General features: G+C 44.0%; 1 protein-coding gene across 1 annotated transcript; it reads left to right on the top strand.

Annotated features, from left to right (window-relative positions):
• The first annotated feature begins 2,107 nt into the window (after positions 1–2,107).
• Positions 2,108–14,470, top strand: mfap3l (microfibril associated protein 3 like). Its single transcript, XM_021614883.2, has 4 exons — positions 2,108–2,319; positions 3,136–3,556; positions 12,888–13,183; positions 13,396–14,470. Exons 2-4 carry the CDS (start codon positions 3,283–3,285, stop codon positions 14,062–14,064), a joined length of 1,239 nt encoding a protein of 412 aa, XP_021470558.2. The 5' UTR covers positions 2,108–2,319; positions 3,136–3,282; the 3' UTR covers positions 14,065–14,470.
• Positions 14,471–15,470: the final 1,000 nt, after the last annotated feature.

The following is a 15,470-nucleotide window of genomic DNA, read 5'->3' as shown; positions in this document are numbered from 1 at the left end:
TGGTCTGTTTCTATGTGAAAATAGCAGGGAATACTTTCAGATTTGATTTTATAATCTAACATGGGGGATTTTCCCTCACAGCATGAAACAATTGAAGCTTTTTGCAGTGTATAATTAGGCTTGTTATGTGCAGAGTGGGACTGGGAGAGGAAGAAACAAAGAGCAACTCTAATATCAGCACACAGAATCTATAAGCAGCAGTTTTAAGACACATATTTCTGAGCTTCAAGATAAGAGTGTGTGTGTGTGTGTGTGTGTGTGTGAGACAAATGGAGTCACCGGGCTATGATATAAGTTCATCACCACCACCACAGTTTTGGTTCTGTCATGAGATTTGGTATGTAGGTACTGGTGTGTTGAATATTGTCTGTTGTCCTAGGTGCTGCTCGTCCCTAGAGGTGTATTCATGATCAACAGCTCAGACCCTTGTCCTTATGTCAGAGCGGCCTTCTCCCTCTCCACACCGCAACAGATCGATGAGGTGAAGAAACACACACAGACACACACACACACTTGAATTCAATAAATGAGTAATAAATATATATTCTCTCTCTTTTTACACTGGCTTTCAAGAGGCTCTGCACTCATCAAGGAAGCTTTGTAAGGAGTACTTCAGATAACAAAAATATTAACTATTTTCATTGACAGAGATATATATATTTCAAATACTGTACACTAATTCACACTTGAATCACAGAGACGCTAACTTACCTCGGACAAGATACGCATTTTGCCTTGGAGATAACTGTAAATGTAATCGCCATGTGGCAGTCATCGGCCTAGTTTAGTAGCTAGCACTGTGTAACTCTGTTAACATCTTTACAACTAAATCAGCATTATTTGAGCCAAGCATTTCTGAACAAAAAAATATGAATTGTTTTTAAATGTTTTTCTAACTTGAGAGGCACCTAGGCAGCTGGCCATGTGTTTGTGTTTCATCTGAAGCAACCCCTATGTCTCACTCCTACTTAGAATTGAATTTGTAGTTCATTGAAACTCTGCTGTGTATATTTATTGGGAAATTAACACTTTTTCCACAATATCAACACTTGCTAATGCGAGATAGCTAGGGTTATGGATTAATGAATGGAGTCTTTTAATAGCATGTGTCCATTTCAGAGATTGATTCATGCTTTTAAAGCACCGACAAGGTCGGTCAATAATCCACTCCGGAAGGCAGATATGACCTACTTGGGTTGAGCCAAACAGTTTGTTATTTTTACCTGAACTTTATACACTCTCTTTTGACTACAACAGTTTGTGTGTGAGTGTGTGAAGAGAATGTGTGAAGAGAGTGTGCCTGCAATGTATACAGTAAGCTACTGATAGCATTGATTTAATTTGTTTGTATCCTAGTTATTTTGCCTATTCAAATTAGTCGTGTTCTGAATACAACTCATCTCATTGGTCATTTATATATACAAAGGGAAGTCTGAGGATTAAATAGAACCACATTTGGCCTCTTCATCAGTCTTCAGTACTGTAGTTACATCCATCAGATTGAACAATGCAGTGGTTGATGATGGCAAACTGCCTGGATCTCAGAGAGAGTGAGACACTGGCCTCTGTTTACTGTCTGGAGAACTGTATGTTAATGTACTAGACTTCATAGAAAGACAAAGGGCAGACACAAAGCAGTAAGCCCTAAATGTAGCCTACAGTTTAGTTCATAAATGCACTTCATTCATTCATGAAAAAACGACATGTTTTAGTTGCTGTGTTTTAGTTTTTGGAAGAAGCTTGGGCTCCCGAGTGGCGCAACAGTCTAAGGCACTGTATCTCAGTGCTAGAGATGTCACTACAGACCCTGGTTTGATTCCAGGCTGTAGGCGGTGCACAATTGGCACAGTGTCCGGGTTTGGCCAGGGAATGTGTTATTAACAAGCTTGCCTAGTTAAATAATAAATAAAAATAAGTGATGATGTTCTTTTCAATTATTGCAACAACAAAAAAAAGAAAAAAATATATATAATACTTTTCTAGCTACATTTAATTCCACTAATGACACATTCATGATTGCCATGTGCACATGTGGACCCCTTCAGGTCGGATCAAATAAAGTTGGTGCGTTGCCAATGACCGTCCTAGTTTTCTTGCTGCTTGCTTGTAATTTGACTAGGGTAGGGAAGCTGAACGCTGCAGCGAACGAATGTTGTGTCAAGCCGCCAGCTGAGCAAAAGACAAGAGATTTGAGGATGTCGAATAAATAGCGGAACGCAACGGTGTCCGAAAGACAGACGGCGTTCTCCTTCTTGACCGCATAACGATACAACATCTTTAGTACCTAGCTCCGCAAACATAACAGTGGACGACTATTGTGTAAGTATGCAATCAGATGTTGGAAAACGTTATTAATCGAGATAGCGTTATCGCTAGCTATGATGATGGTTAGCAACTAACGTTAGCATTCATCATTCCCTGTACCTAGTAACGTTAGTAGCTACAGTAACGGTTGATTATTTTTCTGTTAGTTAGCTAACGTTACTACATTAAACATTACATTTAACTAGCGAACTATAATATGTGAGCAACTTGGCCGTTTAGCTATATCAAAGAAGCTAGCTAGTTAGCCAACCCGTTGTGTCCTTTCCAGGCTGGCTAGCGACGTTAACGTTAGATTACTAGCAAGCCTCCACTATTTTGCATCCAGAACAATATTAGCTCACTATTGCAAATAGCCCAGAATAGCTATCTAGGTTAGCTACTTTTTTGCATTCAAATTGTCGGTCAAATAAATATATTTATACTACTAACTAACAGCATTTATTGTTATCAAGCAATTGATTTTAGACAATACGTTAGGCCTAACGTTAGCTAATAAAAATAGACCGAAAATAAATATTATGTAGGCGTCAATATTATAATTCTATCATGTCTGTAACATTGCAGCTCTATGTTGTAACAATGCATTAACAGATACTGTTGCTGTAACGACAATATTACATTCATTGTTGGCTTTACAGTTTAAAAAAAACGTACTGTATTTGGTAGTGTTTCTTTGTTGTTGTATTGGGTCGGGGAGTAATTTACCAACCGAAGGTCCCTGGTTCAGCAGAGAATTCATTATCTAAACAAACCAACTGTTCAGAATGTTCATGAGTGCTTTTCTTTCTTTTAATTGTTTTCCTCTTTCAGTGGAATGCTTCAAGATTTGGAGCAGAATACCAAATTGCCTTTCATTACCGCAATCAGGAGATAGCCAGTATGTGTTGAACATGAAGACGCGAGTGGCATGACAAACTATCCTCGGGGGAAAGGCACGGTCAGGAAGAAGGGGAAAAAATGAGTCGGTCAAGTGGCTACGGTTTTAGCCTCTTGCTACTGTCCACTATCAGCCTCTACACCGCCGGGGTTCTATCGGCGGTTTCAGATAGAAACAGCACAGAAAACGGCACGGTGGCAGATGGTGGATTTGTCCCCCTGGTGTTCTCGAAAGTAAGCCAGATCATCGCCCGCGAAGGTAACTGCGCGCTGATTGATTGCAACGTCACTGGAGAGCCTGTACCGAATATACAGTGGTTCAACTCGCATGGAGACCTGCTGGACACGGAGACAAGTAAGTCAAGCTAATTGAATGTACAGTTATCAATAATGTCCTTGATGTAGCTTTAGCCACAGAATCAGCAGCTCTCAACACCAATTTGAACTGCCAGTGTCCGCTTAAGGCATTACCATTCAAGTTCTATTTAAATAATAAGGCATTATGAAACAAATCGTGTGACTATGCAGACCTTCTGACGCAGAGGATGACGGGCATTAACACAAACTGTCATGAAAAAAGCTAGAATTATGATTTATAGTTAAAATAGCCTCGATCTCTGTAAACTACTGACTAAATCCCTCTGTATTTAAGTTTTTGTATGGCCAAAGGGCAGCATTTGTAGACAACAGTCAAAAAAAATGGTGTGCTGTGTACAAGGGAGGGAGGAAGAACAGAGAGGGGTGGGGGGGATTTCATAGGAAGGTCACATTGAGTAGTTGCATTATGACAGACTATGATGAGATATATATATATATATATATAAAGGGGGATTATTTGCTGCGATTATGCAATATCAACCCAGCAGATAAGCATAATCATACACCAAAGCAATGATGATAACAAACCAAACAAGCTGGCCTGTCCCCTCTTTTTTTTCCAAAACCTCAAGAGTTAAAAAGTTACAGCCACTACTTAACTTCAGATACTAGATAAAGTACATAATATTGCTGGCATTGATAGGATACTATTGTCATTGTTTTCTCTTTCAGTTGTAATCTATCTACTGGTACCTATATGGAGGCAGATTGGTGGTCACTGCCACTACCTAACTGTTTGTAGATACATAATACAGTATTGAGCTGAATGTAGGTCATAAAACAGGGAGGTTGTTAGTAAATATGAATGGCATCGGATAATATACTAATAGGAGATTGAAAGGTAGGGGACTGGTAGGATACTAACAGGTAGGATATTAATAGGAGAATAAAAGGTAGGAAACTATTAGGATACTAACCGGTAGGAGGATCCTATTAGCATACTAACAGGTAGAATACTAGCGGATAGAATTATCAGGTAGGATACTATCAGGCAGGAGACTAACAGGATTCTAACAGGCAGGAGACTAACAGGATACTAGTAGGATCCTAACAGGTGGGAGGAGGTAATAGGATCATCCTAACAGGTGGGAGGGGGTAATAGGAGGATACTAACAGGTGGGAGGGGGTAATAGGATTATCCTAACAGGTGGGAGGGGGTAATAGGAGGATACTAACAGGTGGGAGGGGGTAATAGGATTATCCTAACAGGTGGGAGGGGGTAATAGGATTATCCTAACAGGTGGGAGGGGGTAATAGGAGGATACTAACAGGTGGGAGGGGGTAATAGGATCATCCTAACAGGTGGGAGGGGGTAATAGGAGGATACTAACAGGTGGGAGCAGGTAATAGGAGGATACTAACAGGTGGGAGGGGGTAATAGGAGGATACTAACAGGTGGGAGGGGGTAGTAGGATCCTAACAGGCAGGAGGGGGTAGTAGGATCCTAACAGGCGGGAGGGGGTAGTAGAATCCTAACAGGCGGGAGGGGGTAGTAGGATCCTAACAGGCGGGAGGGGGTAGTAGGATCCTAACAGGCGGGAGGGGGTAGTAGGATCCTAACAGGCGGGAGGGGGTAATAGGAGGAGGTAATAGGATACTAACAGGTGGAAGGAGGTAATAGGATCATCATAACAGGTGGGAGGGGGTAATAGGAGGATACTAACAGGTGGGAGGGGGTAATAGGATCATCCTAACAGGTGGGAGGGGGTAATAGGAGGATACTAACAGGTGGGAGGGGTAATAGGATCATCCTAACAGGTGGGAGGGGGTAATAGGAGGATACTAACAGGTGGGAGGGGGTAATAGGATTATCCTAACAGGTGGGAGGGGGTAATAGGAGGATACTAACATGTGGGAGGGGGTAATAGGAGGATACTAACAGGTGGGAGGGGGTAATAGGATCATCCTAACAGGTGGGAGGGGGTAATAGGAGGATACTAACAGGTGGGAGCAGGTAATAGGAGGATACTAACAGGTGGGAGGGGGTAATAGGAGGATACTAACAGGTGGGAGGGGGTAGTAGGATCCTAACAGGCAGGAGGGTTAGTAGGATCCTAACAGGCGGGAGGGGGTAGTAGGATCCTAACAGGCGGGAGGGGGTAGTAGGATCCTAACAGGCGGGAGGGGGTAGTAGGATCCTAACAGACGGGAGGGGGTAATAGGAGGAGGTAATAGGATACTAACAGGTGGAAGGAGGTAATAGGATCATCCTAACAGGTGGGAGGGGGTAATAGGAGGATACTAACAGGTGGGAGGGGGTAATAGGATCATCCTAACAGGTGGGAGGGGGTAATAGGAGGATACTAACAGGTGGGAGGGGGTAATAGGAGGATACTAACAGGTGGGAGGGGGTAATAGGATCATCCTAACAGGTGGGAGGGGGTAATAGGAGGATACTAACAGGTGGGAGGGGGTAATAGGAGGATACTAACAGGTGGGAGGGGGTAATAGGAGGATACTAACAGGTGATGAGGGGGTAATAGGAGGATACTAACAGGTGGGAGGGGGTAATAGGATCATCCTAACAGGTGCGAGGGGGTAATAGGAGGATACTAACAGGTGGGAGGGGGTAATAGGATCATCCTAACAGGTGGGAGGGGGTAATAGGAGGATACTAACAGGTGGGAGGGGGTAATAGGAGGATACTAACAGGTGGGAGGGGGTAATAGGAGGATACTAACAGGTGGGAGGGGGTAATAGGAGGATACTAACAGGTGGGAGGGGGTAATAGGATCATCCTAACAGGTGGGAGGGGGTAATAGGAGGATACTAACAGGTGGGAGGGGGTAATAGGAGGATACTAACAGGTGATGAGGGGGTAATAGGATAATAGGAGGATACTAACAGGTGGGAGGGGGTAATAGGATCATCCTAACAGGTGGGAGGGGGTAATAGGAGGATACTAACAGGTGGGAGGGGGTAATAGGAGCATACTAACAGGTGGGAGGGGGTAATAGGAGGATACTAACAGGTGGGAGGGGGTAATAGGATCATCCTAACAGGTGGGAGGGGGTAATAGGAGGATACTAACAGGTGGGAGCAGGTAATAGGAGGACACTAACAGGTGGGAGGGGGTAATAGGAGGATACTAACAGGTGGGAGGGGGTAGTAGGATCCTAACAGGCAGGAGGGGGTAGTAGGATCCTAACAGGCGGGAGGGGGTAGTAGAATCCTAACAGGCGGGAGGGGGTAGTAGGATCCTAACAGGCGGGAGGGGGTAGTAGGATCCTAACAGGCGGGAGGGGGTAGTAGGATCCTAACAGGCGGGAGGGGGTAATAGGAGGAGGTAATAGGATACTAACAGGTGGAAGGAGGTAATAGGATCATCATAACAGGTGGGAGGGGGTAATAGGAGGATACTAACAGGTGGGAGGGGGTAATAGGATCATCCTAACAGGTGGGAGGGGGTAATAGGAGGATACTAACAGGTGGGAGGGGTAATAGGATCATCCTAACAGGTGGGAGGGGGTAATAGGAGGATACTAACAGGTGGGAGGGGGTAATAGGATTATCCTAACAGGTGGGAGGGGGTAATAGGAGGATACTAACATGTGGGAGGGGGTAATAGGAGGATACTAACAGGTGGGAGGGGGTAATAGGATCATCCTAACAGATGGGAGGGGGTAATAGGAGGATACTAACAGGTGGGAGCAGGTAATAGGAGGATACTAACAGGTGGGAGGGGGTAATAGGAGGATACTAACAGGTGGGAGGGGGTAGTAGGATCCTAACAGACGGGAGGGGGTAGTAGGATCCTAACAGGCGGGAGGGGGTAATAGGAGGAGGTAATAGGATACTAACAGGTGGAAGGAGGTAATAGGATCATCCTAACAGGTGGGAGGGGGTAATAGGAGGATACTAACAGGTGGGAGGGGGTAATAGGATCATCCTAACAGGTGGGAGGGGGTAATAGGAGGATACTAACAGGTGATGAGGGGGTAATAGGAGGATACTAACAGGTGGGAGGGGGTAATAGGATCATCCTAACAGGTGGGAGGGGGTAATAGGAGGATACTAACAGGTGGGAGGGGGTAATAGGATCATCCTAACAGGTGGGAGGGGGTAATAGGAGGATACTAACAGGTGGGAGGGGGTAATAGGAGGATACTAACAGGTGGGAGGGGGTAATAGGAGGATACTAACAGGTGGGAGGGGGTAATAGGATCATCCTAACAGGTGGGAGGGGGTAATAGGAGGATACTAACAGGTGGGAGGGGGTAATAGGAGGATACTAACAGGTGATGAGGGGGTAATAGGATAATAGGAGGATACTAACAGGTGGGAGGGGGTAATAGGATCATCCTAACAGGTGGGAGGGGGTAATAGGAGGATACTAACAGGTGGGAGGGGGTAATAGGAGGATACTAACAGGTGGGAGGGGGTAATAGGAGGATACTAACAGGTGGGAGGGGGTAATAGGAGGATACTAACAGGTGGGAGGGGGTAATAGGATCATCCTAACAGGTGGGAGGGGGTAATAGGAGGATACTAACAGGTGGGAGGGGGTAATAGGAGGATACTAACAGGTGATGAGGGGGTAATAGGATAATAGGAGGATACTAACAGGTGGGAGGGGGTAATAGGATCATCCTAACAGGTGGGAGGGGGTAATAGGAGGATACTAACAGGTGGGAGGGGGTAATAGGAGGATACTAACAGGTGGGAGGGGGTAATAGGAGGATACTAACAGGTGGGAGGGGGTAAAAGGAGGATACTAACAGGTGGGAGGGGGTAATAGGAGGATACTAACAGGTGGGAGGGGGTAATAGGAGGATACTAACAAGTGGGAAGATCCTAATAGCATACTATAACAGGTAGGATACTAGCAGGTAGAATGCTAACATGTAATAGGATACTAATGGGTAGGAGATAATAGGATACGAACATGTAAGATACTAACAGCCAAGATACTAACAGGTTGGAGGTAATAGGATACTAACAGCTTGGAGGTAATAGGATACTAACAGGTAAGATATTAATAGGATACTAACAGGTAAGATATTAATAGGATACTAACAGGTAAAATACTAATTGGAGACTAACATGTAGCATACTAACAGGTAGGATACAAACGGGGAGGATACTAATGGGATGCTATCAGGTAGGATACAAATGGGTAGGATACTAATAGCATACTAACGGGTAGGATACTAATAGGATAATTTCTTTCATTCAGTCCTAATCTATCTGCTATATGTGGAGGCAGATTGGAAAAAGAAAAGAAGAGATTGGGGCGAAAAGAAAAAGGAGTTGAGAAAAGATTTAGAGAGAATACTGTCTATGTTGAAAAGATGTAGAGAGAATACTGTCTGGGTAGAAAAGACGTAGAGAGAATACTGTCTGGGTAGAAAAGATGTAGAGAGAATACTGTCTGGGTAGAAAAGACGTAGAGAGAATACTGTCTGGGTAGAAAAGATGTAGAGAGAATACTGTCTGGGTAGAAAAGATGTAGAGAGAATACTGTCTGGGTAGAAAAGATGTAGAGAGAATACTGTCTGGGTAGAAAAGATGTAGAGAGAATACTGTCTGGGTAGAAAAGACGTAGAGAGAATACTGTCTGGGTAGAAAAGATGTAGAGAGAATACTGTCTGGGTAGAAAAGATGTAGAGAGAATACTGTCTGGGTAGAAAAGATGTAGAGAGAATACTGTCTGGGTAGAAAAGATGTAGAGAGAATACTGTCTGGGTAGAAAAGATGTAGAGAGAATACTGTCTGGGTAGAAAAGATGTAGAGAAGTATTCTCTCTATGTAGAGAGAATGCTGTCTATGTAGAAAATATGTTCCAGATAAATAGTCGGCTACAATAATGAAGAATCTAAGCTTTTAACCGTGTGAGTCACCTGCTATAAAACAGGAATGCTAAATGAGCATTGCGGGTTCCATTTTGAACAGACCTGTTGGAACTTGCTCTGGCACAACAATCATTATTGAACCACTATGGCCTGTTACCTGTAGCATGCACACAACATTAATACATTTGTCAATGTTTAGATTGATGTTTGTTGTGGTCATAGCTGGGGCTATTTTACTCATGGATGACGGTGAGCCAGTCAGTAGAAGACTTCATGCTCCACAAGGCTCTGTCACAGACCTGTTATGACATACACAACAGTTGTTTCTTCCCTGTTGCGCACTACTTTTCTTTTATAGCTGTCGACACCTGTTTTTTAGAGAGCTTTTGCTTTCCACACACTCACGTACTTTCGAAGGAAGCCTTGAAACACTTCACACGGGGGGCAGGGGTGTATACGCTTAGTCTCTCTATTCTCATGGAAATAAATTGATGTCCAGGTTCCCCGGTACATTTCCTTTACGCATTCAGTTTTTTTAGAGACACGACAGAGAGGCTGGAGGCTTGATGGATTTAAGTGTGTGGGAAGCGAAGGTGTGTGTGTACTAGTCTATTCATGCTCTGTCTTAAGCCTAACACTACTCGCCTCCAGAATTGGTTTCATGTTCTCTCGCATTCTGTGATAGACTCTCTCTTTCTGAGTCACCCACCCACTCAGGATGAGCTGTCAGAATCTGGAGAGAGAGAGACGCGAAGTCATCCATCCATCCACTGTCTCACCACATGCCTACGTACGTTGATGTTCTAACGCAATGTCAGATGATGCCACTTCATGCAGCGACAGGAGAATAGTGGTCAATGTAGACCATGGTGAAATATAGCCAGGATGACATTTATACTGAACAAAAAATATAAACACAACATTAAAGTGCTGGTTCCATGTTTCATGAGCTGAAATAAAAAGAATCCCAGAAATGTTCCATAAGAACAAAAATCGTATTTCTCTCAAGTTTTGTGCACAAATTTGTTTACATCCCTGTTAGTGAGCATTTCTCCTTTCCCAAGATAATCCAACCACCTGACAGGTGTGGCATATCAAGAAACTGATAAAACAGCATGATCATTACACAGGTGCACCTTGTGCTGGGGACAATAAAAGGCCACTCTAAATTGGGCAGTTTTGTCACGCAACACAATGCCACAGATGTCTCAAGTTTTGAGGGGGCGTGCAATTGCCATGCTGATTGCAGGGATGTCCACCAGAGCTGTTGCCAGATAATTGAATGTTAATTTCTCTACCATAAGCCGCCTCCAACATTGTTTTAGAGAATTTGGCATTACGTCCAACTGGCCTCAGAACTGCAGACCAGGTGTAACCACGCCAGCCCAGGACCTCCACATCTGGCTTTTCACCTGCAGGATCACCTGCAACCGGACAGCTGATGAAACTGAGGAGTATTCATTACTCCTGTATTCTGATTGTCTGGGCCTGGCTCCCCAGTGGGTGGGCCTCTACCCAGTCATGTGAAATCCATAGATTAGGGCCTTATTTATTTAAATTTACTGATTTCCTTATATGAATTGTAACTCAGTAAAATTGTTGCATGTTGCGTTAATATTTTTGTTCAGGATATTTTGCCTTGATAGGTATAACAAAAGAGCTTCTTAATAAATTGGATATTATACCAAGATTAGTTGTATCAGCAGTAGTAGTAGTAGCCTAGTAGTAGAGGAAGACGAACCAATTTCGACAGTCGACAGATGTTTGTAACACGCTTTAATGTTTGGCTGGCTACTTCCTTGGTTCAACATTTACATGATAGCTTGTTTGTTTGTGTTCCGCTCCAGGCGTTTGTCTCCCTGTTCACCAGCAAGCACCACATGGTATTTTCCCAGACAGAATGCAGCTTCCCTCAGCCCCACTCTATTTAAATATTGACCAGTCTACATCCCAAATGGCACCCTATTCTCTATTCACCTTGTCATCCCCAGGTCGAAGCTTCGGAAACAGGACCTTCTCCAGGTTTGCTCCTAGGCTCTGGAACTCCCTCCCTCTAGCCACCCGGGACTCGCCGTTCATCACTATCTTTGTCCCTCCTATAGCCCCACCTCTTTGAAAAGGCCTACCCTTTCCCTTCTTTGAGCCCAACCCTCTCTTTATTCATGTTTTGTTTAGTCTGTTTAGTTTGTTTTGACTCCTGTTTTCTTTTTAATTTCTATACATTTTAAAGCGACATTGGGTCCTTGAAAAGCACTACAAAGGCCCATTTATTATTATTATTAAGTTGCACTACTTTTAACCAGAGCCCTATAGGCCCTGATCAAAAGTAGTGCACTAAATAGGGAATAGGGTGCCATTTGGAATGGAGAATTTTAAATAAACAAGGAACAAAACGCATCGTACTGTGACACTGTATTTTGAAAGTTCTATATCTAGAAAACTTGATTGTTGACATGCAACATGTTTTTGGACTGTATCAACAGTGGACGAATGAAACAAAGATGGTTTCTCAGTAACTAATAAAAAGGGAAGACTGGTCCACTTCGGGAGGGGTCGAGGATTCCAATCCAAAGTATGTTTAAAAATAGCTGGTTGCTGGATTGCAGGCTCGAGGACAGTCCTGCAGTTGGCATAATATTATCACTCAATAATATCAATTATGCAACCTAATGAATCGCTATTTGTTGCAATAAATTAATTACAGGAGTCCTTTATAGGCCTAGATTATGGGGGATAATGAATGAATCGAGCTCTGTGCCAAAAACATGCATTTCATTAGTGGCCTAGCCTGATTCCAAAAGTAACGTGATGAGGGAGAGCTATAAAGTGGCTTCAGGACCCAAGAAGTACAGTGGAAGCATAAAAATAGAATGATTTTAGAATTTGGGGGTGGGGGGGGGGGTTGAATGGGAATTTCTATTAATTTTCTTTCTATGCAGTGCAAACCCAAAGGCCTTCTCAGAAAGCATGGCCATGGCAGCTAGCTATAAAAAGCTGTTGCATGTGACTGTCTTGGAAAAACTAGTAGATACCTTCCGGTCTAGCATAGCCTGAGCCTGGCTGCTGTCTTTGCAACCAGGAAATGCATATTGCACTAACCTTGAATCATACGAGGTTGGTGGCACCTTAATCGGGGAGAACGGGCTCGTGTTAATGGAATGGCATCAAACACATGGTTTCCAGGTGCTTGATGCCATTCCATTTGCTCCGATACAGCCATTATTATGAGCCGTCCTCCCCTCTGCAGCCTCCTGTGACTTGATTGATCCATAGAAATAGAATTCATAGAAAAGATAGCCCATTCCTTGAAGGAAAATCGACCCTGTTTCTATGGTATGATATTTCTTTCTGTAGCAATGTATCATGAGCTGTTCTAGTTAAGTCTGTCCTTCACCATTGTTAATGTGAAAAACCTACAGTTGGTTTGAGTGCATTTTGGGTTTAATTGGTGGGGACTGATTTTGAAGCTACAGTCCTCTAAATGACTGTCTCGGTCTGTCTCTTTCTCCTCGAAAGGTGACAAGTGGTTGCTGACGGACGATGGCATCCTCAACATCACAGAGATCACGTTCGCCGACCGTGGCAAGTACACGTGCATGGCGTCCAACGTGCACGGCAGCGCCAACTGCACAGTGACCATGCGCGTGGTCCTGCACAGCGGGGACCTGGGGGCCTACTACGTTATCGTGTGCCTCGTCACCTTCACCATCATCATGATCCTCAACATCACGCGCCTCTGCATGATGAGCAGCCACCTGAAGAAGACTGAGAAGGCCATCAACGACTTCTTCCGCACTGAGGGCGCCGAGAAGGTTTGTGTCGCATTTGGCTATACTTGTGAGGAACGTAGACATAGCTAGTAACTTTGTGGGTGGGTGTGTGGGTGGGTGAGTGAGTGTGTAACTGTTTTGAATGTACATAGGTGATGTTTTTAATAAAATAAAATAAGAATCGAAACATTTCCATCCATGATAATTAATGTCCAATAAAGTTAAATTCCAATCTATTCTCTTCTATTTTAAAGCTCCAGAAGGCGTTTGAAATCGCCAAGCGTATCCCCATCATCACGTCAGCCAAGACCCTGGAGCTGGCCAAGGTGACCCAGTTCAAGACCATGGAGTTTGCCCGCTACATCGAGGAGCTGGCCCGCAGCATCCCGCTGCCCCCGCTCATCATGAACTGCCGCACCTTCATGGAGGAGATCCTGGAAGTGGTGGGGGTTGAGGAGATGAGGCACACGTTCCTCCGCCAGGCCCCAGAGGGGCACCACATGGGCGGGGCATTGGGATGCCGGGCGGCCCTGGTGCAGGGGGCCCTGGTCGGGGTGGGGCCCGGCGACGTCTTCACCATCCTCCGGGAGAGAGAGAGGGAGCGAGAGAGGGAGCGTTCTGGATCCCCTGCAGCGGATTCTGACGACGCGTCGTTGCACGAGCAGCCTCAGCACATCGCCATCCAGGTGTCCATCCACCCCCCGCTGCCCATGGAGGCCCCGGCTCTGGCCGAGGCCACACCTTCATCTCCTCCGCCATTGGCTCCCCTGCACCTAGAGGAGGAGCAAGAAGAGCAGGGTTCTGAGCTGGAGCAGGAGCCAGTGGAGGAGGCGGCATTGGGGGTGGAGCTGGAGGCGGAGCCAGATCCAGAGGTTACTACTAAGCTACAGCCTGGTCAGGTGATTTACGAAAGCTATGTGTAAACAACAGGAGGGAAAAAAAGAATGGGATGAACGATCCTGTCCTATGCATTTCCCTCCCCCACCCTCAAAAACATAGAATATGTCAAGAAAAGGTCATTTTATTTCACTTCTCAACAGAACTAGCTTAAAACTGGAACCTAGATACTACGTATGTAGGTCCATCTGGATTATATTCTAATAACCTAGTCTGGATTCCAATAAATCAACTTGATAAGACATTGAGTATAATCATCATCCTTCATGCTTATGGATCTTCATGTTGAATATATTGTGGCTGGAGAGGATAACCAACAAGCGATATGCGTAAGTATAAAGCATTGTAAAGGGCCATTTAATTAGTATTAGTAAGCAGACGAAAGAGCTGTTTGTTTTTCGATTCAAGCATTTCCTCAATCGATTTCAGGAAGAAAAAAAACTTGACTTGTTGACTCTTTGCAGTATTATTCCGTTTTATGATAAATTCATAAATTAGCTCTTCAAGCTGACATTGTGCAGTCACTGTTACTAAACAGACCACCAAGGCTTCTTTTGTTTCAGCTTGAAAAGACTGCACATTATCCTACCACTGTTCCAACCAACCGACCTGAAGTTTCAGTGTCATGTTATAGTACGTCAAATGCATGCTGGACTCTGAGAAAAAATCTGGATTTGAAAGTGTGGTCTATAGTCAAATTTAGTCAGTTAAACTCTATACAAGTGATTTATATAGACTGATATAACTTCTGTAACGGCTGAATTATTGGATCACGAATAATATTTCAGGGGATGATTGAAGACCTAGATGTTTCAGGCCTTCTGGTCTGTGATGCACGTAATTAACAATTGCATAGCCACTATAGCCTTCTAGTGTGGTTCATTGAAACATTTTGAGAAATTACAGTGCCTTGCGAAAGTATTCGGCCCCCTTGAACTTTGCGACCTTTTGCCACATTTCAGGCTTCAAACATAAAGATATAAAACTGTATTTTTTTGTGAAGAATCAACAACAAGTGGGACACAATCATGAAGTGGAACGACATTTATTGGATATTTCAAACTTTTTTAACAAATCAAAAACTGAAAAATTGGGCGTGCAAAATTATTCAGCCCCTTTACTTTCAGTGCAGCAAACTCTCTCCAGAAGTTCAGTGAGGATCTCTGAATGATCCAATGTTGACCTAAATGACTAATGATGATAAATACAATCCACCTGTGTGTAATCAAGTCTCCGTATAAATGCACCTGCACTGTGATAGTCTCAGAGGTCCGTTAAAAGCGCAGAGAGCATCATTAAGAACAAGGAACACACCAGGCAGGTCCGAGATACTGTTGTGAAGAAGTTTAAAGCCGGATTTGGATACAAAAATATTTCCCAAGCTTTAAACATCCCAAGGAGCACTGTGCAAGCAATAATATTGAAATGGAAG

This window comes from Oncorhynchus mykiss, chromosome 9 (genome assembly GCF_013265735.2).
Source record: "Oncorhynchus mykiss isolate Arlee chromosome 9, USDA_OmykA_1.1, whole genome shotgun sequence".
NCBI lineage: Eukaryota > Metazoa > Chordata > Actinopteri > Salmoniformes > Salmonidae > Oncorhynchus > Oncorhynchus mykiss.
The sequence above is the reverse complement of the archived record's forward strand: the minus strand, read 5'-3'. Positions and strand labels throughout refer to the sequence as shown.

Coding starts and splice junctions, on each gene's coding strand:
- mfap3l (XM_021614883.2), top strand. CDS start 3,283: ATGAGTCGGTCAAGTGGCTACGGTTTTAGCCTCTTGCTACTGTCCACT. Junction 3,557..12,887: donor CCTGCTGGACACGGAGACAA/GTAAGTCAAGCT, acceptor TCTCCTCGAAAG/GTGACAAGTGGTTGCTGACG. Junction 13,184..13,395: donor GCACTGAGGGCGCCGAGAAG/GTTTGTGTCGCA, acceptor TCTATTTTAAAG/CTCCAGAAGGCGTTTGAAAT.